Here is a 26,496-nt window from a genome sequence, read left to right as displayed (position 1 = left end):
TATTCAGTAGGTACTTTGAGGTCTCATAAGATGTTTTGCCTGAGTCGTACGCTCCCTCCCCTCCCTCTCTCTGGTATTGGCTTGATTGTAACAACTCTAATACAAATCGCATGGGACCCCTCTCTTTTACCACTCTGGCCACAAGTTAAGGGAAAGTCTTTGCACACCAATACTTATTTCAGTAGATACCACTTGTTTAGGTTTACACCATACAATTTGAAGTTTTTCTTAATTCACACTATCAATTTTCATATTACTCTCATCTTGTCCAACTTGCTAACCCTAATCCCCTCCCAGCCTCCTTATCCACCCATCATAGGGCCCTCCCTAGCTTCCCTATCCTCCTGTCATAGCCGCCTCCCCAGACCCCGCTCTCATCGCCTCCTCTCTTCTTCTTTGCCCCTCCTTAGATCTAGGGTTTCAAGTTGTAGCGGCAACCACAAACACTATGAGGGTGCTATGGGAGTAGGCCGAAGAGGGTGCTACCAAGGGTTGGGTCACGTGAGGGGTAAGGGAGGGTTGGGTAATGGGTTGACAATTGTAGGGGGCTAGGGAAGGGGTTGACTAGTTATAGTGGTGGGGGAGTTGGTGATGTAGTTGTGGCTAATTGTGGCTAGTGGTGTGTACTGAAATATTAGGTTTAAAATACTGTCCACAATGATTAGGGCAAAATGATAATTAAAATTTTGAAAGGTGTGTGGGAACTTTTATTTCCACACATGGTTTCCTCACAAGGCACGCATCTTTTTTGTTCATAAATTAACTTCCGAATAAAACTACTTGGTTATCTTTGGTTTGGAAGTTGATTTTCAAACAAAACTCATTTCTAAACCAAATAGTTCTGTTCAAAAATCAACATCTAAACTAAAAATTCAAAAATTAAGTGTATGAACTTAGGTAATGTGGTATGTGGAAATAGAAGCTCCCATGATATGTACTGAGATTATTCTATGGTGTGCAAATAGAATTTCCCCATACATAATTTCCATGCATTGAACATTTGCAAATGTAACCAGAACATGTCACAAGCTATAGCCTCAAGGTCAGGGCATATCTTTAGCCTCAAACTATTACATGTTTGCAAAGTAATTTACATGAAACTTTATTAAGAGAAATTCAACCATAAAAGAATGTAATTTCACAGAGATGTAGTACTACCGCTTGACATTTACATACCCAATATCTATGTCCATTAGTCAGTAGGTAGCATTTCTACCCAGAAGATGTTGCACGCGAAGCCCGTCAATCTTAGCAGCAAGTAAGAAATCATTTTCTGTAAGTCCACCTGCACAAGAAGTCAATCATGTTCAGAAATGCATTTCCCTGCACAACCATTTGACCAAATGAACAAAAGGTCATGGCCTAAAGCAAATTGCAGAACAATGATCCCAGAAATACGTTAATGGAATCCTAATGGCTTATTTCATATTATACTTCTCATTTTTCGGGGTCATTTAATTACTTCATACTAATCAGGTTGTGGCAGGTCCACACCTGATTGGCTCAAAATTGGGTAGTCCAAAACTTTTATATAAACCAGACCATTTATGTTACAAAACTTGTGGATAATAATATATTGCAAGTATATACATAAATTGCTTGCTAAAAAATAATATTGGTTGGTTGCAGATCAATGAAGTCCAGGAAATGTTACTTTCTTGTCTATTCACAGAAAAGTTCAATAATTGATAATTAAAAATAATAATAATAATTTGTGACAATTAATTGTAACATTCATGCAAATTGCTGCCTAGGGAATAAATATCACGAGGCCAAAACTTGGCCACCACCCTCAATTGGTCTTCCAACATTAAGTGTCCTTCAATGCTACAGGCATTTTAATTGGGCACATGCTAAGGACTAGCTTATGTACCAAGAAAAATACTAAAATACACATTGTCGAATATCCATTAAAGATGAATTGTTCATAGAACAAAGGAAAGTCAGGACAACAAATTTATAATGGACTACTACAATGCTACTAGTGCTTGCCTCCGCCTTCTCCTGGACAAAATCATGGAAATTTCTCTTAGAGAAAATAAAAGGATAAAACTAAAATACGTGGTGGCGGATGCACTTCAAAGATAAAATAAGATAGATGTGGCCTATCTTGCCATTGCAAGCATGGTGGATAAACTGTTAACCCATTTTTCATTCATTGTAAGCAATGTTGTCAAATCATGATACGTATCGTGCATCGTCGTACCAACTTTATGTATCAGGTATCATATCGTATGGTGTATTATAAGATACATTCACACATGTGAATATAAGTTTAAAAAATAATATTATTACATAAATTATAAGTATATTGCAATTTGTAATAATTAAACATTCAATTTCATAAAATTAAATATATTTTGTGTTGTTTTGCAGCCAGTTCAAGGATTCCCTTTTTTAGAGATTGCTTTCTTTGAAAGATGGAATATAATTAAAAAAAATCCCTAAAGTGAATGTGTTCTCTCAAAAGTGACTAAGAACTGAAAAGACAAAAAATGATTTCTATTTCTAAGTATTAAGACTTTTGGGATTCTTAATTAAATTAATAAGAAGTGAAAAAAAAAAAATAATTAAACAAATGGACTAATGGATGTTTAGTTTAAGGGCCTTACATCCATCAAAGAAAATCCGAGTTTGGACAGCTTAATATGTGTTTACTTGAGAATGTGTGGTAGGAATTTCTATACAAATGCCAAATATTTATTCATATGCAAGAGGGTGGGTTCGATTGGGTCAAGTTTTGGATCTCTATGATTATAACTCATCAATAAATGTTTTGGGTATAAAATCAATGGTGAAATTGGTAAGTGGGGAGGGAAACCCCAATTTTCTAGACAAACCCTATTTTTCTTGAATTGTATCAAATTGGTAAACAAAATTGGAATTATTTAAATGTTGATGAAATCATGAGGTTTTGATTGTGATACATTACCCTTAAAATGTTAGAATTGTTGTTGGGTGTTGAAATTGAGAATTTTGTTGCATCTTTTTAAGTACAAGAAGTGTTGGGATATAATTGTTTAGATTATTGTTGAGCCATTTGAGACTTGCAATTACTTCTTTTTTTTTTTTTTTTTTGGTTGATCAACAACAAAATTTTATTGATAAAACAAAAAGAAGAAATGAGAATAAGACATCCTCTACAAAAAGAAAAAAAGAAAGAAAAAACATAACCCAAACAAACAAAATCTACGAATCACACACTGACAGCCAATCCCTAGCTAACAAAAACAAAAGAATTCCCCTAAAAAGGAGATTCACCGAAGCCTAAAAAGAAGTGACAAACTTTATTCCACGAAAAATCCGCATCCCGACTTTTATCTTTGAAAATTCGTGCATTTCTTTCCAACCACAAAACCCAAAAGTTGCAAAGATGGTACAAACCAAAGCACTTTGGCCTTTTTCGATCCTCCCAAACATAAAAGTCAATTAGAAGCATATGCACACTACCTTTGGGGGCCAGACACATGACATTTCTCAAAACAAACAATCTATGCCATAAACTCAAAACAACTGGATAATGCAAAAATAAATGATCCAATGATTCACCATCCTTGCAACACATAATGCACTGTTGAGGATTTAGAGAGCGATTAGGTCTCCTTTTTTGCAATGTATCATTTGTCAAAATACCACCTTGAACCAAAGACCACATATACACCTTCACCTTAAGAGGAACACAAGCCTTCCAAATTCTTTTACAAAAAGGAAACTAAGGAACTTGAGGATTGTCAATGATTTTGTGAAAAAAGGATTTTCAAGAAAAGATACCCGATGAATGAAGAGCCCAAATCCTTTTATATTCCAAAAGAGGAACCAAGGAGAAATGACCAAATCTTGACAACAAAACTATCAATTCTATAGTCCCCCTAACATTGAGATTCCTAGAAAAAATGAAATTCCAATAGATTGGAGCCAAAAATGATCAATTATGAGACAAAGCCACTCTATATAAATGCGGAAAATCATAGGCAAAGGAGGAAAAGCCCATCCAAAGATCCCCCTAGAATCAAACAAGTTTCCTATTGCCCACCCTCACGGAAAGATAACACGACCAAAGTAGATAGATGTGAGAAATTGACTTCCAAGAAGCACGACAAGTTCCCCTCAAAACCATCTGTGAATCCCTACCATTATCCTGAGTCCAATACTTGCTTCTAATAATAGAATGCCATAGAGAATTACTCTCAATTGGAAATCTCCATAACCATTTATCAAGTAATGCCAAATTCCTAGCCACAATGTTGCCAATTGCCAAACCCCTTTTTTCCTTTCAGAATGAAATAATCTCCCAATTCACCAAGTGATCCTTCTTCCCCTCATCCTGACCTTCCCAAAGGAAATCTCTCATAAACTTTTCCAATGACCTCAAATCTCTCATAATCCTTCTTCCCCTCATCCTTCTTCCCCTCATCTTTGTTCAAAATTCCTTTCAAAAATCTTCCTAACCACGTTGAAATCCCCCCACCCCCACAAACACCAATTTGGGGTGCACAACCCAAATAACTCATATAACTCCTCCCACCAATCCTTTCTCCTAGAAGGATTATTAGGTCCACAAACCCTAGTCAACCACCATTCCACACTATCAAGATTCCTAAACCTAATTGATAATGAAACCCACTATAGTTTCACACTCTGAGACAATCCTCTCATCCCACATAAATCAAAACACCCCCCCGATCTACCACCAGATGGCACTAAAGCCCATCTCCTATGCCTAGTTCCCAAAATACTTTTCATGAAGTTCTTGTCGCACACTTCCACCTTGGATTCCTCAAAAATAACAATATCTGGGGTTGATGATTCTTTAAAAAATTCTTAATTACCCCCCTCTTCTTATAAGAACCCAAACCCCTCACTTTCCAACTGATAATCTTCATTGAGAAACATTTTCACCCCTAACCTCCTCTTGCCTCTTCTCATAATTAACGGAACTTGCCAAATTCCTTAACTCCCTTGTCCCCTTTCCACAACTCCCTCCATCCTTTCTAGAAACTTCCCCCTTATGACCCTACTTTCCTTACTAAATGAACCAAAAGTATCCTTGATTTTCACAAGTGACAAACCCATAACTCGAAGCAATTGTTTAAAATGAGGCACCTCTTTCTCTTCAATTGGGCATGTTTCGCGCTTAACTCCTCCAACCATCTATCCGCTTCCTCCTCCCTTTCACTAACATCAACTACCCCCTTGTCCAAATGATCACTAGAGACCTTGAGCATTATTGGCATGTAAGGACTTAGAATTAATGATAGAAACACTCAAATTGGCCCTAGGGATTTCAAAGGTGACCCCTTGATTATCATTTCCTATCATTTCCTCCAGAAACTACTTCAATGACATTATATTTATAAATAGGACAGTGAGACATATGAACCCCATCCCTATCCCTATCCCCTATCCCTATCCCCTATCCCCATCTCCTGGAAAAAAAGAATCTGGAAAAGCTTGACCCTCCCTATGAGAAGAAGCACTGACCTGATTCTGAGTGTCAGAAACCCTCTCATTGTCGTTGTCCTCAATAGCACAATCTGCATTGAAGAAACTGTTGAGAGTCCTCTTGTACAGCCCCATTACTCTCCTCATCCAATAGGTAATCTGAGCTTTTGGAACTTCCATAATCATCCAATGCTTGCAACACTTAATGAATCTCAAAACGACCCCCTTCCACATTGCGAATCAAATTTTCATGCTCTTTTTCGCCTTCCAAAAGCCTGTCCGCCCAAACTTCTGGAAGCTCTCTTGCTTTTTGTAGATCCCCGGTCGATCTGTCCACTGCATCTGCCAGCCCTAGTTGCATTTCTTCTGGAGTAAGAACTCGATAATTATCCTCCTGAAAATCCTGAAAATGACAAGCCGAAGCTGTCTTGGTGTGAAACAAAGGTCGCGCCATCCCCTCTCTTGACCATCTGGTTGCCGAGGAGAGAGAACCCGATCTGATCATAATCCAAGCTGGATTGTAACCCAGATGGGTCTCATTCGGGTTGAGCTGTGAGCTTGGGTCCAAAGTCTCATTGTTAATTGTGATGTGATCATGATATGCCCTTGCAAATCCCTCCCGTTGTCGTTCTTCCTCTTCGCTGTACACAATTGCTGAGTCCTTAACCCGTGGGTTCACATGACCCGAACCAGAATTCAGGTTCAAAGACCAACCCAGATCAACCCCTACAGCAAGATGATAGTGGGTTGGGCCCTCTTTGATTGTTGGGTCAGCTCCCTTATGGTTAACACGAAACTTCTGGACTTTGACGATTTTCAGAACCCTCAATAACTCCTAGGCCAGTCTGTTGAGTGTGAGACAGACCCAAAGTAATTCTAGGCCCATTTTTGAGCATCAGCCCAGCCCCAATTTGGACAGAAGACTGGTCCGCATGTCCAATAGGCCCATGCTCTGGATCCCTCGTGTCATCCCATGACCTCCCCTCTGCATTGACAAATCTTGCCCCTAAAGCCTACGCCTCTTCGTATTCATCACCAAACATTGAACTCTGCCTTCCCAACTGTCTGCCCTCCTCCAAGATGCCACATGTCCCTCCTGTCCCTTCCGACTTCTTGTCTCCCCTTCCTCCGACGCTGGAATCTGATGAACCTTGTCAGGAAACCTCTCTTCTAATACGTTTGGACGAAGTCTTCAAGCGAACTGTAACTGAAACACCATCCACCATGACATCGATATTGGATGGTAAAAACCCAAAGTCAAATCCTCTCACTTTCAGCCTTGCCTGAAAAAGATTTTCAAAGTTGCTGGTTCTGCGATCCACTTCAATCAGCCCTCCACATTTCGAACCAATCATCTCGAATGTACTCTTACTCCATAGGTGAAAGGGCAAGTCACAGATAGCTACCCAACCACCATATGACGCAATAACATTAGGACATCTATGCAAATCATCAGACCAACTCTCCAACTTCACCGCAACACCCTCGTCAAAAAATTGCAGACGGAGTCACTCAAACCTTGCAGCCTGTTCCTTATTGATGGTGAAAAATAGAGCTCGATTTAACTGGAACGGACAAGGAGTGACAGAACACATGAGGTATTTTCTTAGTTCCATCTCAATTTGTTCCCAGCTAATGAAGAAATCAGTTCTGTTGCATACCACTGCATGATCCAGATCAAGGCTAATATTATTCAATGCCGGAATTGATGATTGACCCTTGAACAGCTCAGCATATGAACTTCCTCTGTTTGCCCCTGTTTTTTGACACCCAAATTCCCTAGCAATGGGTTTCTCTTTGTGTGCCCTTGATAACTGATATTCCCTGAATCTACTCATGTCTTCCTTGCCCACCTTCTTACCTTTAATGCCACCATGAATGATCCTTTGAAGCAACTCATCCATTTCAGTCACCTCAACCATCAATCACAACTGGAATAATGATGGTGCTCCTTTTAATCCCTGCCATCCACTTGGATAGCTCAACGAAAGCCCCTCTCTAATAGTTGAACCTTTGAAGGCAAAAAACAGCAGAACTACATCTGTACTTGCTAAAGAAAACTCGCTCACCGAATCTTTTCCACACCTCCAGCAAAGCTTCCGATGGCCAGAAGACTCCTCCCAAATCAATCTTCACAGCAAAACTTCGAGCCCGATTCCTTTCAATTATCTACACTAACTCCCCTTTATTGATTTTAATGATAATAATCTTGTGTTCAATCCTCAACTCATTTGCTCTCTCTGTGACTTCAAATTACTATTACAGTTAGTTACTAGTTGGATTTTTTTTAATTGGTCAATTGATGAGTAATGAATCCAGAAAGTATGGTTTTGAGAATTACGATGACGAGAGTGTCCATGGTGAAAGACAGAAAACCAGGGCGGTAATGGGTACCACGTGCCTTCGGCTGATAACCAGTTAAATGGGGGAGTTTCGGTGGTTCCTACTTATAGGGCCACTGGCAGATACTAGCCTAGGGATTCATTATGTGAGTGTTTGGAAAGTTGCTATTTTAGTAGGTTATTTTAGTTTTTGGCTATTTTAGTAGGCTAAAAAATGTGTTTGGAAAAATGATTGAAGTTGGATATGATATTTGTGAGAGAAAAAGTGAAATGATTATGGATTTGATGTGACATTTTGTCTTATTAGCTATTTTAGCCTATTTTGTCTTTATGTGAATTTTAGCCTAAAAAGCTAAAAAATAGCATTTGCCAAACACACCCTATGATTACGTGTGGATGATATAATTGGAAAAAGATCGAATTTAAACCGAATTATGTATGTGTATATTGTACATCAAATTATGTTGATTGTATGAAATTTCATCAAACTATAGTACGTATGATTTGCATCATGATCATGTTCCATATTTACGCATATTGCATAAATATAGAGATTCCTAGTGGACTTCGGTTCACCCCTCGTGGATAACAAATTTTCAGCTTCAGATGATGTGCTGCCGCCATGTGGTTGACATAGCAGATTTGATGAGCTGAAAAGCTCCTTTTGTGATTTTGTGAAAACAGCTTAGGGTCATTGATGTAATTAAATAGTAATTATTAGAGCAACTTATTTGATGGAGGGAATGCCCTCTTTATTTTGTGTAATGCCTTAAAGCAATTAGTTTACTTTGTGAATTTAATGGACTTGTGCAGATGCCTTATATTCATGTTGACGTTGAGATGTGAATATAGGTTGTATGTCTATGTATTTTGTGAACCATGATTTTTGTGGAATGAATATGTATGTATCCGGAGGGTGAGTCATTATCTCCTTAATGTATTCTTCTTAAGTGTGAGCTCCTTCATTTCACTCCAAACCTTATTCTCATCTTACTCTTGTAAATCCGAATCTTGTGTAACTATTTGGGGGTGTTACAAAATCAATTATTGTCAGCATTGCTCCTGTGTGAAGCACAATCATATATCATTCAAACTATTCCAAAAGCCAAGCTGACAGGCTTTAGACTTGGAAGTAGTTAATCTCTTATTGCACATCACTATGATTAGCCCACGGCTGACATCAGTCTTTTAAGCATAATACTGTCCAACAAAACATTATTTAGTCATATTTTCACAACAAATTCTGCCCACCGAAGAGAAAAAGCAACTTTTACTCACATAAACTAAAAGTAAACCATAGATTGCAAAGGTTTTCTTAATGAACATATGATTCTTACCAACAGCATGTGTCCATAAATCAATTTTGACATTGTTCCATCCAACAAGATGAAGATCTGGATGATGACCTGCAACAAATGCTTGATATTTTTAATAATATAAAGCACCTAAACAACTACACATAATTTAATAAATTGCATATTACTTTGTTTGAGGACATATGGATAAGTATCAAAAAGCGGACCAAGTTAAGAAAGTAAGCCTGCATTGTAGCATCCTATAAGATTTGGGCCCTAGTTTTTGAAAGGGGCACAAAGTGGGATCATTTTCAATGGAATCACAAATATGGAAAATCCATATTCTAATACACAGACTTGGCACTGCATAATTCCACATTACAACAACCAATTTTATCTCAAACTTAGTGATACCATGATTGAACCATAGAACACAATAGCTGCAGTGGAAGCAGTCTTCCAGACTGTTTGCATAATTGTAGAATGCCTACAAATTGAAAGAAAGAACGTCTATAATAGCAGCAATTTATTATGAAGAGAAAGAAGGTAACACTACAAAGTATACCAGCCGAAGAAGAAAAAAAGTGTGATTCTCCTAAGTATGCATCCTTTCCAAACACAGACTCAGTAATTTCGTTCCGCTTCTAATTCCTGTGGTTGAAAGAGGCACTAAATAATACACGTCAAGGGTCCGTTTGGTTTAGTTTTGAGTTGTATTTTGAAAGATAAGTTTTTGAAAAGAGTTTTGAAAATTTAAAACTTGTTTGATTATTAGTTTTTGAAACTAATTTTTGAATTGTATATTTTGAAAGTAGTTTTTAGAAATTTGCAAATTGAAAACTTGTTTGGTTAGGAGTTTTTAAAACTAGTTTTTCAAAAGAGTTTTTTTAGGTCTTGTGCTTTTTTTGTCCAGTAGTCAAAACTTTTCACAATATTATAGTCAATTTTGTTAACTTCTTTTATATACGTAATCTAAATGTACTTTCTAAATACATCTAATATAATCTATAGGGCAGAGTTTCATATGTATATATTAGTTTGTAAAAAAAAAATTAAAATTTTAAAACTGCTTTTCTGATTTATATTCACTCAATCTACATACATTTAAAACGTTTTATATTTATTACATTTGTTTTTCATTTATTCATATTTTGTTTACTGTTTACGTATATTTTTTGGATTGTCCATATATATCTAAAACATATCTAAAACATAACAAAATGTTTGACCAATATTTAAAACCAACTTAAAATTCCTCATCAGTCTATCGAATTTAAATTTAGCTGATTTTGCCCACTAAATAGAAAATTAATTTTTAATTTATTCGAAATAACAAATCATGCTATTTCAATTTTTTCTATGATGACTATAGTTTGCATTACAAAGTTTCATTGAACATAAATCAAAAATATCTTCATAAAAATTTTCAACATAACATCAAATCGTACAAAAGAGTTTTGAAATTAATTTTGAAAGATATGTTTTGAAAAGAGTTTTGAAAATTTAAAACTTATTTGGTTATAAGGTTTAAAAAGAGTATTGAAAATTTAAAACTTTTTTAGTTATAAGTTTTGAAAAGAGTTTTGAAATTGATAGTTTGAAAAGGGTTTTGAAAATCCATAACCAAATAGGTATTGGGGTTTTGGACTGTCAAATTGTGATTTGAAAAGCAAACCAAACGGAGGTCTTTTAGGGAACTTTTTGAGAACCTGGACCATAATGGAAATGAGAAAGGCCATAATGTCCTGTTGACAAGAAGATTGACACACACCGACTTCTCTTTGCAAGGTGAGCCATGATTGAAAGTTGTCCAGTAACAAGGAATGAGGTTAATTAGTGGCCAGAATATCCCACCAGTTATGTCCAAATCACAAAGACTACTAACAGGACGTGGAATTGACATGAAGAAAAAATAGAAATCTGTAATATATCCAAATCAAATCTTGTTTCATCAGGTCATGGTGCATAAGCCTCAAGTTCACATTGTACATGCTCCATTCAAAAACCTCCATTGTTTTATACCCTGCATGGATAATTAGGCTTAACCTGACAAATACTACTGCAGTCCCACCCAGCAAAATAAATAACTCAGATCTCTAGGGACAATTCCTAATCTCACTGTGACTTTTAAAAATAAGATGTGTGCCAAGTAGTCAACTGCCTGAAAACCTGGTAAAACTAGAGGTGCAACTTGGGCGTGATTAACCCAAGCACTTGAGCCCAACCCAAAAAATATTAGGGCTTGGGTAGCATATTTTTGAATTTGGTGTGGGTTTGGGTAGAAATTTAAAAGCTCAAATTAAATTTGGGTGAGCTTGGGCAATGACACAGGATAACCCAAGCAACCTGAAGCCTAAATTGTATATATATATACTAGCGCTTGGCACACAAGATGTGTGTACAATTTAAATAAGTAAAGAAAAATAAATTATTTACTATATGTTGTGTGTTAAAAGTGGTAAAGTCTTCTTCATCAAATATTAGGTCTAAGGTTCAAATCTCACTCCTTCCTTTTATCTAAATTTTTGTTTTAAATAGAAAAATGAATACTTGGCAAAAGGAGAGAAGAAGCTTCAAGACACCAAGTGTGATAAATAGAAGAATGGATACTTGGCAAAAGGAGATAAGAAATTTCAGGATACTAAGTCACTTGTTCACTTTATATATAGTATAGATATATTAACCATTTGATCATTTTAAGATAATCTTGACCTTTGGATCGTATTAACTATACACATTATATACACAAATAACACAACACAAAAAACACCTGCTATTTCCCTTTAGGACTTAGAAATGACAAATACCATTGTAATAGTGCAGCAATTTCTCAATTCTCTACTTTCTTCTGTCTCTTATCAAATAAATTATTTGTTTGGATGTTATTAATGATTTTATGCCCCCCAAAAATAAATAAGGTTAACTTTAACAAATTAATAAAAAAAATTTAAAAAAAAAAATTCAAATTTGTGAGTAATTAGAGCAATTCAGGCCTAGTTCTAGTTCAAGTTCAAGTTCAAGTTATTATGGTTAGGTCAAGCTTGGGTAGACAAGTTCAAGTTAGAGGTCGTGCTAGAGTGAGCCTGAACAACACTCAGCACAAATAGGACTCAACAACTCTTCAACTCAACCGAGCACGCCCGAGTTGCACCCTTAGGTAGAAATGAAATTTGCATTACTCGCAACATTCATAGTCTTTATTCGAGACATCCAATGTGATCCCTTCTCAACGTTGACAATGAATACAATATGTCCAAACTTGATGCAAGACAGCATTAGGAAACTTGGGAGCATTGCTACCTACCTAAGAAGCATGAACACAGGCACGGACACGAATGTGCCAACACAAAAATTTCAAAAAAATGTAGGATATGACATGTTAGGGACATGCACAAAATATTTCTTTCATATATTGATTATATATATATATATATATAAATCAATGTAAGAATAATTTTTAAAGTCTAAAAGAAAAGATTCGGTATAAATTTACATTTTTTTTCTTTTATCACTGAATTTCAAATTATTTTATCTAAACTTGTAATGTATTTCATGTGCTTAAGCGATACACATGTTCCCAAGTGTCTAAAAAGTAACGGAGTATAAGAAATTTTAAACAATAGTAGGACATGTTCGGTGGCGTCTCCGACAAGTGTCAAGAAGTGTCTAATGAATGTCGTGTCATGTCATGTTGTGTCAATGTCCAACACAACACGCCAACTTCTTAGAATGTACCTGAAGTAAAAATTATGGTGGTTTGGTTGTAAAAAGCTTCTAGGGTTCAGGTTGAAACCAAAAAAAAAATCTTAGGTTTCTAGATGTAAAAGGCTAATTTTAAACAGGATTTTGGGAATTGCTTGAAAGATTTCCCTATGCAGCAACTATTTTAAGATGTTTTAGAGTAAGTGTAGATTTAGTGACCAAAGGGTAAGGAAAAATATTGGAGATGATTTGAACTTTAGTAAGAGTTTAGTCGTTGAAAAGGAAGTTGCTCTAGAGCTATGAACAGTAACAGAACACTAACTTGGGTACGTGGCTATGTGTGCAAAGAAGAACAAGGAGAAGAAGAAGAACGTTTCATCATCGCAACAGTTGGACAAGTTCATACAAACACAATCTCGAATTCTCATAGCTCAACTCTTTATTGAAAAGAAAGATTACATGCAAATTTATAAGCTGCTAGATTTTTCATACTCCTACAAGGAATGAAACTCTAATTTTAGAAACTGAGAATATTTAGTAACTGCAAATATTTCAGACCAACTAGAACTTCAAATAAAACTCAAATAACATTACTTGACCTAATTTATAACACACGGACTATGACTATTACTCATGTCCAACAATTATTTAAATCACCAAAATACCCCTAACTATTTAAACCTAATATAATAATATAGAATATGTCCAACAGCATACTAAATTAAAATAAACACAAATGACTGTTGTCAAAACTATAAGGAAAAGAAAAATGATTACTACCACATTCTAACAGAACTAGTGTTTGTGCGCACGCGAATTGTTTTTTGGGATTTTTTTTATTAGCTAGTGTGAGTTGCCCACAAAACAATAATTAAAGAATAAATAAATAAATAAATAAATAAAAGAACTTGTTCTTAACAAATAAGGAACAAGTTCTTGCAGACTATAATGGTGATAACAATAATATAGTTGTAAGTGTTTATTCACTTCTAACAAATTATTGGTCAAGAAAAAAGTTTAAAAGAATAAAAAGGAACAAACAAAACAAAACCAGAGAAAATAGACGCTATTTTTTTTTTTTTTTTCATTGGTACCCTTGCATACAAATGATACGCAAGTTTGAGCAAAAACTTAAATTTGTTGTTTTTTTTTTTTTTAGGGGTAGGGCATGATATGGAAATTTTATATTTGAATGTAGTGTATGGTTTAAAAGAATAGTTTTATGACAAATTACACTTTGCACTCATATATTTTATATTTAATCTCACTTTTCCTCTTAAACTTTTCATTGTCTTAGTCAACTCCTTACATTTCGAGTCAAGTTATAATTAAATTGGGTTCAATCGAATAACACCGTTTCAAAAATTAACAAAGAAACTAAAGTTATGAAGGGGCTAAATTGAGATTTTGATAAAAATACATGGGTTCTAAGGACTACAGTGGAGGGACCACAGTGAGATTTCAATAAAAGTACGAGGTACTAAATGTAATTAGTACAATCACGTGGTTGTTTTTCATTAGTTTTCGAAATGACTTTACACAATTGGAACAAATTTCAACTTGACTCGAAATTTAGGGTGTTGACTAAAATAATTAAAAGGTTAAGGAGCAAAGTGAGATTGGATATAAAATATAGAGGTGCAAAGTAAAATTTAACCATAATTTCAGGTAAAAATGGAATGATAATTCATTGACCTCTTAGGTAGGTAGTATTTGGTTAACTGGAATGGAGTAAAATGAAATGATCATTCCATCAAAATATTCATTCTATATTTAGCTGTCTACAAAAATAATAAACAGTACATTACAAATGAAACCATCATTTACCATTGTAAGGAAATCATCATTCTGTAAGGAAGCTTAAGCAATGACTATTCCATTTCATTTTATCTCCTTCCAACGAACCAAATAGAACATTAAAGGAAGGGAAAAGCTACGAATCTAGGATTCTAACCATGAAAATTGTCCAGAAAATGTTGGATGGTGAGCCTTAGGCCTAGGTGTGCCTTTCATAACACTAGGGTAGTAGAGGTGGCGATGGTGGTGCATAGTGAGGGTGGTGATTGTGGTGGTGGAATGATGATGGTAGCTATGGTGATGGAGGCGAAGGATTGTTGTAGTTGTAGCAGAGGTAGTAGAGGTGGCAACAACAAGTGTAGTGGTGGTAGTGAAATGATGGTAGTACCTGTAGCGACGATGGCAATATGGTGGACGTGGTAGTGGCGGGATGATGGTAGCTATGGTGATGGAGGCGAAGGATTGTTGTAGTTGTAGCAGAGGTAGTAAAGGTGGCCACAACAACCGTAGTGGTGGTAGTGAAATGATGGTAGTACCTGTAGCGACGATGGCAATATGGTGGGCGTTGTAGTGGCGGCAATCGCAGTAGTAGTGGTGGTAGTAGCAGTAGCAGTGAAAGTGGGGATGGCAGGTAGGTGTAGGGGTGTAGTAGTAGTGGTGATTGTGGTGGTAGTAGTTATAAATTCAGTCAGTATTAAATAAGAATCATGTTATTTAAAATTTTTAACTTACATTTTAGGAGTCACCTAAATTTTAAGTGATACTAATTTTGATTATCAAATAAATTTAATTGATTTTGACTTAATACATTTAGTTTTAAATGCTGAATTGAGTTATCAAACATCACCTTAGACCAACTATTAATCTTATTGGTTTCTATATGCCTTTTTAAGTTATATAGCTTAGGAGTATTTTGGTAATTTTAAGAAATTTTTGTGCATGAGTTGTAAGGGTCGGTAATATGGGTCAAGTTATATAATTGGATTTTTATTTATGGATCTTATTTAGTTTTAAATTGGATTTAGAAGTCAAAGATTTAATTTCATAATCCTACTTGGCGTAGAAAGTTTCCAAAGTCCATAAAAAGTAATGCAATGCCTCTAATATAATGGAGATAAATTTTAAAGAGTTTTCAGAGCTATTTTGAACTCAGTAGCAAAAAACTACTACTTGGGTGATATTTGTTACGGAGAAACGCGAATTTTGCGCTCTCAAATCAGAAACATATAAGAAACTCACACCCTTTGAGGAAGAAACTCGTTCTTGTCGAGAAAAAAACTCGCATCCAATTGAAATAGAACCTCTCATACAAATCTCAACTAAACAAAAGAAAAACAACTCAAATTTATTCTAGTACTTTCTAGTTACATAATATTTATTCATACTTAAACAAAATCAATTTCTAGTTGACATCAATTTCCAATAATAATTCAAATTTTAACACATATTATAACTAAATAGAAAAAAATAATTGTTAGAATATTTTTATACATTTAATATATAAAATATATGCAATTCCCACCTTAGAAACCTCCATATTCCCTCGCTCTGCCGCCCCCGCATTGTGCAACTACGATTTTGAAGCTTCTTCGTGATTGTGTAGTTCATAGAGGTTTCTTCTTCTTCTTTATAATTTCTCTACACTAACCTCTAAAACCAGAGAACCAAATTTGCCTAGCTTTTATTTTCCTCTTTTAAACCTTATTTTACAAAATTGCAAAATTTTTCTCATGGGACTATAGCACCCAAAAAAAATATATATATCTAAACCACACATTGTTTCTATTCACAGTGCCCAAAATCCTCAAACAACACCAAAACTTTTGAATTTTCATTCTCAAAATCCTATGCTTTTGTTACCACATATAAATCCTAAAAGCAGTTTGTTTGGCTTTCACGACCTTTTAGCCACAAAAATCAATTAAAAGCATCCCCAAAAGTCTAGGGTTTCTGCTGCTTTATATTAATGTTATGCTTGGTGCTAGTAGGGGTAATTCCCTAACATGTAAATGGATTTTAATATATGCACAAGTGTTCAAGTTCTAATAGTCCTAGGCTCTAATTTTAGTATCTTGGAAACTTTTCAAAATGTTTCTGGTTGCAAGTTTCAAAAAGCAAATAAAAGTAATGCTTATGCTGAGAATCTATATATACCATGACATTCCACCAAAAGTCATTGTCAAATAGCACATTGGTTAATGGTATTCAAAATTTCAGCATTACTGAAGCAACCACTGAACACTAAAATTTTACCTTTGTGCCATTAAGGCATGTTCATGAGCACTAACAAGTCAAGCTATACCTTGTGTGGACAGCTACCACATAAACTTAGAAATTGGGCACAAGCTTGGTTCATTAAATTGTTGAACAAACTTGAACTAGACAATTGTCAAGTTGAGCCTTAGCACGTTTGTAAATAGTTTGGCTCATTTGCAGCACTATTACAAAACCATCACAATTCAATTTAACGTTCCCTTTGAGAAGGATACCAAACTAAGATTTATATAACTTAGGTATTACATGGCTATTGATATACTTTAACAGGGTTGAACTCATCAAAAGAGCAAAACCCACTTGGTTAAGAATTTCATTTTGGAGGTGAACCTATTAAACCTAAAGCCACTCTCAACCCTGAAAGTTTTACATGAATGCTAATGAGCATGCATGCATGCATGTGCTCTATCTTGAGAGACAACTACTTTTCCAAGCCTCTTTCTCGACTGCATTATGCACAAATCTGGATCCCAAAATCTCACTTAAAGGACGAACAAATTTGTGATAGCTTTGCAAAAGTATGCAACCAAATAAAACTAAGAAAGAAACGAAGGCATCTGTTCTGTTAGAAGTTCCAGGTGGCATCAGTAAAAAATGAGGAAAAGTCAACTAAGATGGTCTTCCAAGTCTTATTAAGCAGATCTAGTGGATCCACTAGTATAGAGCTGATTTAGATCCAATGGAAGCACTGCAAGAACAAGGGAAGACCGAAGAGAAGGTAGGCCAAGGAAACTGTAATAACTCACATTCATGTCTTAGTCATGTTCATGTACATTGCATGATTTTGTCATGTTAAGCTTGCATTCGCAGACTTTGACTTGTTTTGCCTAAGTAAAGGTACCAGTCTTGTTTTGTGCTTATGTGATTTGCCTAAGTGTTGTATGCATGTTTTGTTCCTTCCTTGCTATGTCAAGCCTAGGTCATGTCAAGCCGAGGTCATCTTCAGTCTAGAAGTATCTTGGAACCCCTTTGTTTGACCTCCAGCTTTGCTTTGACATATTGGCCGAGATGTCATTATCTAGGCCGAGGTATGAATCACCAAGGCCGAGATGTGTATTATCTGGGCCGAGATGTTACCTTTGCACCCAAGTGATCTTGTCCTGGGGTGGTATGACCTAGACCGAGGTGTGGCACATCTAGGCCAAGGTGTGGCACAGCTTAGTCAAGTGTTGTCCTTCCTAGCCGAGGTCATTGTCATCTTAGTTGCCGAAGTCTTATTGTTAGCCGATGTCACCACTTGCCGGAGTGCCATCCCGAGTAGCTTGTTAGATACGCCTTGTCAGAACCTTGTCTTGTCAATCCATCACCTTTTTGAAGAGAACCAACCAGCCGTTGCCACGTGGCCGAGCTGAGAGTTAAGTCAGCCGGCAGAGGGAGAGACCCATCATTTGTTGTATATTGTTTTGAAGAGTAGAGAGAGAAGCTCTAGAAGAGGGAGAAGAGTTCTTGAGAGAGAGTAGATTTCCAAGCTTGATTCCTATAGATCCAACCGTTAGATCCGCGTTCTAAGGTTAGATTCTTGATCTGCTCATGATGTTCTTTATGTTTATGTTATTGCATTGCATGATTGAAAATGATTTGTAAGCCATGCATTGTTTTGAAGTTCGGTTTTAGAAGGAGAAAATAGCATTCAGGTGTTCTTCAAGAAAAGTCATGTTTTGATCCGAAGGCTCATGCCTAAACCCATGTTTTTGTGTTTGTTCTTGCATGATTTTCAAGTATGGGTACCCAGGTCCATGTTTTTGAACTCATAGCATGAAACCTCAGATTTTATAATAACAAGTTATGATTTTAGCATTCATGTTCTTCATGTTCTTCATGCCCATGTTCTTCAAGGATGAAACCCAGATTTCCAGGCTTCATTTCCCTAGGTGTGATCACCGAGACCACTCTTGCCTAGATCACACACTTAGGCCAAGCATCGTATCTCACCTTGGCCTACCTTGCATGATCACTTGCACGTTAGTTTATCTTGCATGCACACCTAGGCTAACCACTGCACACCTAGGCCGACCATGGTACACCCTTGCCGGCACCTTGTAACACCTCGGCAGGCAGCTGCATACTGAAGCCTAGGTAATCACACCTCGGCCAAGAGGTGTGGGGCCTCGGCCAAGACCTCCTGAGTTCACTCAGCTAGGTCATTTTTGCCTAGATCATTTCTGTGCATCCATTCCAAGACCTGTTTGGTACCCAGCATGTTTTCCCTAAATGTTTTCCAGCATGTTTTCCCTAGATGTTTTCCAGCATGTTTTCCCTAGATGTTCCCAGCATGTTTTCCCTAGATGTTTTCCAGCATGTTTTCCCTAGATGTTTCCAGCATGTTTTCCCTAGATGTTTTTCAGCATTTTTTCCCTAGGTATTTCCAGCATGTTTTCCCTAGATGTTTTTCAGCATGTTTTCCCTAGGTATTTCCAGCATGTTTTCCCTAGATGTTTTCCAGCATGTTTTCCCTAGATATTTCCAACATGTTTTCCCTAGATGTTTTTCAGCATGTTTTCCCTAGGTATTCCCAGCATGTTTTCCCTAGATGTTTTTCAGCATGTTTTCCCTAGGTATTTCCAGCATGTTTTCCCTAGATGTTTTCCAGCATGTTTTCCCTAGATGTTTCCAGCATGTTTTTCCTAGATCATTTGCATTCATGTAAAGCTTGTTTTTAAGAGTACATTCAATAGACTTTGCCATGTGTTTGTAGGACTTGGACATTTGCCCTGATCCCGACATCCCAAAAACTATGTGAGTGGTATTTTTAATAAAGCTATGTTACACTTGCTTTCATAAATCTCGTCTTGCCTTGTTTTGAAAAGTACTTGATCTAGCATGAATGACTATCCCTACTTGTATATTAAGCACTATCTTGTTTTGATGACACTTCTTGAAAGTCCTTAGCTGCAGGGGACTATAATGCAACTGCACTCTTGTCTTGAAAGTCCTTAGCTGCAGGGGACTATAATGCAACTGCACTCTTGTCTTGATATGTCATCACCCCATGTATTATGTAGATGTTATTTAACATCCCAAGCAAGATTTGAAAGACCAAGATTTGATCGATGAACTTGATTCATCCCATGTTTTGAACAAGCTATGATATATGTATTGTTTTGACAAGGACCTTGGAAATCATTCATTTAACCCCTTTATTACTTATACCATTCACTGAGTATCCAAGCTCACCCTCCCTATGTATATATGTAGGTAATAAGCAAGAGGTCGGCTTCGCCAAGATGTGTGTTTTGTATGCTTGTTTGGTCGGCTGTAAGGATGTCGGCAATCCTGAAGATCATGTTCCATGTTTTGTATTTCAAGTGTTATATTTATGTCGGCTTGAGAAGCCCTTTGCCAAGATGTAACATGTACTTTTGTAATCAAGTTATAAGTTATGAAAAGATGTATGCCATTCCATTTGACTATGCACTGCTCTTATGGACCACTTGTATTTTAGATTATTGCTTCCGCATTTGTCAGCCCCGTATATTGTACTCTGATTGTGTGTGAATTTTGTAAGTCGGCCTTCGGTAATCTCGGATTACTGGCCATCACGGCACCAAACTACTAGGGGCGGTTTGGGGGCGTGACAGAATGGTATCAGAGCACAAGATCCTTATAGTACGTTATTCACACACTTTGAGTCCTAAAGAGCATAGGATGTCCCTTAGAAGAATGTTAGGATTGCATCATGTTGCTTGCTACTTGAAAAGGTGTGCATCATCTCGGCATGAGCATTTTGTTACATCGGCATGATCATGTTCACTTGCATGCACGTTCATTTGTTCATTTTGTTCTAAGTGTCACATCCTCCACACCCCCAGCACCATGAGAAGAGGTAAAACCCCAGCTGGCCGAGGCTATCTTGAAGACCGAATAGACAGATTGGAAGAACTGGTCGAAGGTTTGACACGCGGGTTAAGGCAGGTAAGACAACAGAACACTGACGCCGCATCCACTCAGGCCGAGCAGACGGACGGCCGACAAGCAGTACCACCTCCACTTCCTCCAGTACCACAAGTGCAGCCGCAGTCAACCTTGTATGAAGATGGCACATTACTCAACATGCCGACGTATTCTGGAGCACTGGACAAGGCCATCCTGACAGGAACCAACTTGAACAAGAGTCAGAATTTGGGGGAGAAACAGAAAAAGAGACAGCACTATGAGAATCGCAAAGTACCGTTCAATGCTAAGAGGAAGGCGAACATGGGCAGTTCCAGCAACACAGAGCAAGAAGGTAATAGTAAGCCGACATGTACGAGTTGCAAGAGGCGACATTTTGGAGTTTGTCATTGGGTATCGGGGGCTTGCTTTGAATGTGGCGAGATGGGTCATCGTATTAAGGATTGTCCCAAGGTAAAGGCTAGAAAAGATAAGAAGAGATAAGAACTCGACATCGGGAGTCGTTTTGGGAACAAGGTAAGCGAAGTTTGGGGACCAAACTTCTTTAAGGGGAGAAGTATGTAATAACCCACATTCATGTCTTAGTCATGTTCATGTACATTGCATGATTTTGTCATGTTAAGCTTGCATTCGCAGACTTTGACTTGTTTTGCCTAAGTAAAGGTACCAGTCTTGTTTTGTGCTTATGTGATTTGCCTAAGTGTTGTATGCATGTTTTGTTCCTTCCTTGCTATGTCAAGCCTAGGTCATGTTAAGCCTAGGTCATGTCAAGCCTAGGTCATGTCAAGCCTAGATCATTCCAAGCCGAGGTCATCTTCAGTCTAGAAGTATCTTGGAACCCCTTTGTTTGACCTCCAGCTTTGCTTTGACATATTGGCCGAGATGTCATTATCTAGGCCGAGGTATGAATCACCAAGGCCGAGATGTGTATTATCTGGGCCGAGATGTTACCTTTGCACCCAAGTGATCTTGTCCTGGGGTGGTATGACCTAGACCGAGGTGTGGCACATCTAGGCCAAGGTGTGGCACAGCTTAGTCAAGTGTTGTCCTTCCTAGCCGAGGTCATTGTCATCTTAGTTGCCGAAGTCTTATTGTTAGCCGATGTCACCACTTGCCGGAGTGCCATCCCGAGTAGCTTGTTAGATACGCCTTGTCAGAACCTTGTCTTGTCAATCCATCACCTTTTTGAAGAGAACCAACCAGTCGTTGCCACGTGGCCGAGCTGAGAGTTAAGTCAGCCGGCAGAGGGAGAGACCCATCATTTGTTGTATATTGTTTTGAAGAGTAGAGAGAGAAGCTCTAGAAGAGGGAGAAGAGTTCTTGAGAGAGAGTAGATTTCCAAGCTTGATTCCTAGAGATCCAACCGTTAGATCCGCGTTCTAAGGTTAGATTCTTGATCTGCTCATGATATTCTTTATGTTTATGTTATTGCATTGCATGATTGAAAATGATTTGTAAGCCATGCATTGTTTTGAAGTTCGGTTTTAGAAGGAGAAAATAGCATTCAGGTGTTCTTCAAGAAAAGTCATGTTTTGATCCGAAGGCTCATGCCTAAACCCATGTTTTTGTGTTTGTTCTTGCATGATTTTCAAGTATGGGTACCCAGGTCCATGTTTTTGAACTCATAGCATGAAACCTCAGATTTTATAATAACAAGTTATGATTTTAGCATTCATGTTCTTCATGTTCTTCATGCCCATGTTCTTCAAGGATGAAACCCAGATTTCCAGGCTTCATTTCCCTAGGTGTGATCACCGAGACCACTCTTGCCTAGATCACACACTTAGGCCAAGCATCGTATCTCACCTTGGCCTACCTTGCATGATCACTTGCACGTTAGTTTATCTTGCATGCACACCTAGGCTAACCACTGCACACCTAGGCCGACCATGGTACACCCTTGCCGGCACCTTGTAACACCTCGGCAGGCAGCTGCATACTGAAGCCTAGGTAATCACACCTCGGCCAAGAGGTGTGGGACCTCGGCCAAGATCTCCTGAGTTCACTCAGCTAGGTCATTTTTGCCTAGATCATTTCTGTGCATCCATTCCAAGACCTGTTTGGTACCCAGCATGTTTTCCCTAGATGTTTTCCAGCATGTTTTCCCTAGATGTTCCCAGCATGTTTTCCCTAGATGTTTTCCAGCATGTTTTCGCTAGATGTTCCCAGCATGTTTTCCCTAGATGTTTCCAGCATGTTTTCCCTAGATGTTTTTCAGCATGTTTTCCCTAGGTATTTCTAGCATGTTTTCCCTAGATGTTTTTCAGCATGTTTTCCCTAGGTATTTCCAGCATGTTTTCCCTAGATGTTTTCCAGCATGTTTTCCCTAGGTATTTCCAACATGTTTTCCCTAGATGTTTTTCAGCATGTTTTCCCTAGGTATTCCCAGCATGTTTTCCCTAGATGTTTTTCAGCATGTTTTCCCTAGGTATTTCCAGCATGTTTTCCCTAGATATTTTCCAACATGTTTTCCCAAGGTATTTCCAGCATGTTTTCCCTAGATGTTTCCAGCATGTTTTTCCTAGATCATTTGCATTCATGTAAAGCTTGTTTTTAAGAGTACATTCAATAGACTTTGCCATGTGTTTGTAGGACTTGGACATTTGCCCTGATCCCGACATCCCAAGAACTATGTGAGTGGTATTTTTAATAAAGCTATGTTACACTTGCTTTCATAAATCTCGTCTTGCCTTGTTTTGAAAAGTACTTGATCTAGCATGAATGACTATCCCTACTTGTATATTAAGCACTATCTTGTTTTGATGACACTTCTTGAAAGTCCTTAGCTGCAGGGGACTATAATGCAACTGCACTCTTGTCTTGAAAGTCCTTAGCTGCAGGGGACTATAATGCAACTGCACTCTTGTCTTGAAAGTCCTTAGTTGCAGGGGACTATAATGCAACTGCACTCTTGTCTTGAAAGTCCTTAGTTGCAGGGGACTATAATGCAACTGCACTCTTGTCTTGATATGTCATCACCCCATGTATTATGTAGATGTTATTTAACATCCCAAGCAAGATTTGAAAGACCAAGATTTGATCGATGAACTTGATTCATCCCATGTTTTGAACAAGCTATGATATATGTATTGTTTTGACAAGGACCTTGGAAATCATTCATTTAACCCCTTTATTACTTATACCATTCACTGAGTATCCAAGCTCACCCTCCCTATGTATATATGTAGGTAATAAGCAAGAGGTCGGCTTCGCCAAGATGTGTGTTTTGTATGCTTGTTTGGTCGGCTGTAAGGATGTCGGCAATCCTGAAGATCATGTTCCATGTTTTGTATTTCATGTGTTATATTTATGTCGGCTTGAGAAGCCCTTTGCCAAGATGTAACATGTACTTTTGTAATCAAGTTATAAGTTATGAAAAGATGTATGCCATTCCATTTGACTATGCACTGCTCTTATGGACCACTTGTATTTTAGATTATTGCTTCCGCACTTGTGAGCCCCGTATATTGTACTCTGATTGTGTGTGAATTTTGTAAGTCGGCCTTCGGTAATCTCGGATTACTGGCCATCACGGCACCAAACTACTAGGGGCGGTTTGGGGGCGTGACAGAAACAGTCTATTTGACAGCTCAAGAGGATAAGCTCGAGAAGAGTTAATTAGATAAAAAATACTTCGGTAACCAGTTTTAGTAACTGGCATTTCATATATGTCCATAGATGTACCAATATGTGTGTAACAAGTTAATGGATCACTACGCAGACAATGCTAAAATATGCTTTGATCTTATGTTCAATAATTTCTAAAATGGTGAATCATTCTTTCCAACATGTTAAACTCAATTTTTTCTAGATCTTTCTACAGCATTTCACATATGTCCGTAGATGAACCAATATGTATTTACCAAGTTAATGGATCACTAAACAGATCATGCAAAATTAATCAATCATATATGAAAAATAATTCTAAAATGGTGGTTCGCTATTACCAACTCAATAGACTTAATATTTTCTAGCTCCTTTCTACTAGATGAAATGATGAGTATAGCATGAAGAAGCAGAAATACTTGTATATGAATGAACAAGCATGACTTGAACGAGCAATTGATCATTCATAACAAAATGCTAAAGGCAAGTAAAAAGGTTGTTCAACTTGTTCTCTAGAATTTGTAATGTCTTCAATGCATGTCAATTTAGATACATTCCAGATTTAGTATTTCCTCAACTACATGGTCACGTCATTGTAGGCATCAACATCAAAGACAAGGTGCATTTTGTTTAAGATAACGATGTTGGGTTGGAACTGTGGCTTCAGATTGTGTGTTCATCAAGACCAATTATTTGCATTCATAACCAAAGATAAATATGAATGCAGGCACATCATCTCCAACATGCATTAAAAACACACACAAACCCATAAGTCAAGATTTTAAAAGAGTGCCAGAAAGGTAGGTGAATTACGATCTGAGATTAGTGAGATACCTTCTGCTTCAGCAACATAAGCAATGGCCTGAAAGAACTCCAAACCTTTCAAGAAGGTCTTGACTTTCCATGACCGACTTAACTTCAGTCTACCACCGTCATTGACCAAGTTCCACTCAGGAACCTAAACAACAAAATTTTTTCCCCCATTGATAAGTACCTAAATGACAAACAGTATATCCAAAAAATACTTTATATAAAGAACAAAATTGATGTCAAACTCAGATCTACACGCAAACCTTTGAGATCAACTCATGGGCTGCTTGTTCAGTCATGGGACTCATATCTTGCGAGTCGCATACCACACACTTCTTGGTTGACAAATCTGACGTGGCAAGCAAATTGTTACTGACAAGGAATAAGCAATTCCATGTAACCAAGTTATCCCCAATTGTAGAATTTCTCTTTTGTTTTTCTTGTGGTCTTACCTAAGGGGGCATATTGGTTGAGGTTGATTCTTCTTTTTAATCAATTAAACCCCCTTCCCCTCCCAAACTGGACAAGCTTCTTCCAAAATCCACACCATACACAGCCCACCCTCTCTTGCCAAGAGCACCGCTAATTAGCGACTGAAGTAGTGTCATAAGTAGGGATGCGCACAGTGCAGTTTAAGGATAAAAATATAACCAAACCGCGGATGGCAGATTGATAACCAACTTGCCACCACAAAAAAATCGACCGATCGGTTGGAAATTATAACCTGATTGAAAAATAACCTTAAAATGGCAACAAATAAGTGAGAGGTAGCCTTCAAACACTTAAGAAGACCAAATGGAGGATTGCCCCAATAAAAAAATTTAAAAAAAATCCGACCCAATCTAATCTAGATGGCCCTAAATCCTTCTCTAGAACAAACAGCAATCATATTGGAGGGTGACAACACAAACTCCAACAGCTCCATATATAACACTGATTTGTTACAAATTCCATATCTCAGATCTCTCACACTGATTTCTATTAGCTTATTTCAAATATATCAATTAGTTGTGGCAAAAATTGTGTAACCTCCCTAGACAAAAAACAAAGAGACCTAAGAGATTTGAGAGAGACAGAGAGAGATTGATCTGAGAGAGACCGAGTATACCTGAGATGGAAGACGGCCACTGAAGGCGGTGACGCGAGGAGGCTGAAGGACGGCGACGCGATATGGTGAGGCTACGGGAGGCGGGAGGTTAAGAGAGAGAGGCGGAATGTGTTGATAAGGTTTTCAGCGTGGTTTAATTACCTATTTTAATTAAATTTTTTTGACTTAAGCCATCAAATTTTGGGTTAGTTACCAATAAATTGTAAAGGTTGAAAATGTGTTTTATTTA

General features: G+C 37.4%; 1 protein-coding gene across 16 annotated transcripts; it reads right to left on the bottom strand.

The window, feature by feature from the left end:
• Nucleotides 1-967: 967 nt before the first annotated feature.
• On the bottom strand, nt 968-26,496 carry LOC114290548 (pterin-4-alpha-carbinolamine dehydratase 2, mitochondrial). 16 transcript variants are annotated; one of them, XR_014340143.1, is made up of 7 exons: nt 26,268-26,458; nt 25,612-25,883; nt 25,423-25,508; nt 25,184-25,307; nt 9,122-9,190; nt 5,482-7,688; nt 968-1,285 (listed from the first exon to the last, which is right to left on the bottom strand). XR_014340143.1 is itself a non-coding variant. In XM_082887375.1 (6 exons), the coding sequence occupies exons 3-6, from the start codon at nt 25,465-25,467 to the stop codon at nt 1,197-1,199; spliced, it is 327 nt and encodes a 108-aa protein (XP_082743501.1). In that variant the 5' UTR covers nt 25,468-25,508; nt 25,612-25,883; nt 26,268-26,434; the 3' UTR covers nt 968-1,196. The 16 variants fall into 16 exon arrangements, 7 of the variants coding, with proteins under 7 accessions (XP_082743501.1, XP_082743499.1, XP_082743500.1 ...); XR_014340146.1 differs by having other exon boundaries at nt 5,482-8,984; nt 25,612-25,899; nt 26,268-26,406; XR_014340142.1 differs by having other exon boundaries at nt 25,612-25,899; nt 26,268-26,403.

This window comes from Camellia sinensis, chromosome 9 (genome assembly GCF_055761805.1).
Source record: "Camellia sinensis isolate YWXY chromosome 9, ASM5576180v1, whole genome shotgun sequence".
Classification (NCBI taxonomy): domain Eukaryota; kingdom Viridiplantae; phylum Streptophyta; class Magnoliopsida; order Ericales; family Theaceae; genus Camellia; species Camellia sinensis.
This window is presented reverse-complemented; position numbering and strand designations above follow the sequence as displayed.

What these genes read in the sequence shown, in the direction of transcription:
- LOC114290548 (XM_028234491.2), bottom strand. Translation starts at nt 25,467, where the DNA reads ATGAGTCCCATGACTGAACAAGCAGCCCATGAGTTGATCTCAAAG. An exon ending in CCCATGAGTTGATCTCAAAG is followed by an intron (nt 25,308 to 25,422) that starts GTTTGCGTGTAG and finishes TTTGTTGTTTAG; the next exon opens with GTTCCTGAGTGGAACTTGGT. An exon ending in TTATGTTGCTGAAGCAGAAG is followed by an intron (nt 9,191 to 25,183) that starts GTATCTCACTAA and finishes CATTTGTTGCAG; the next exon opens with GTCATCATCCAGATCTTCAT.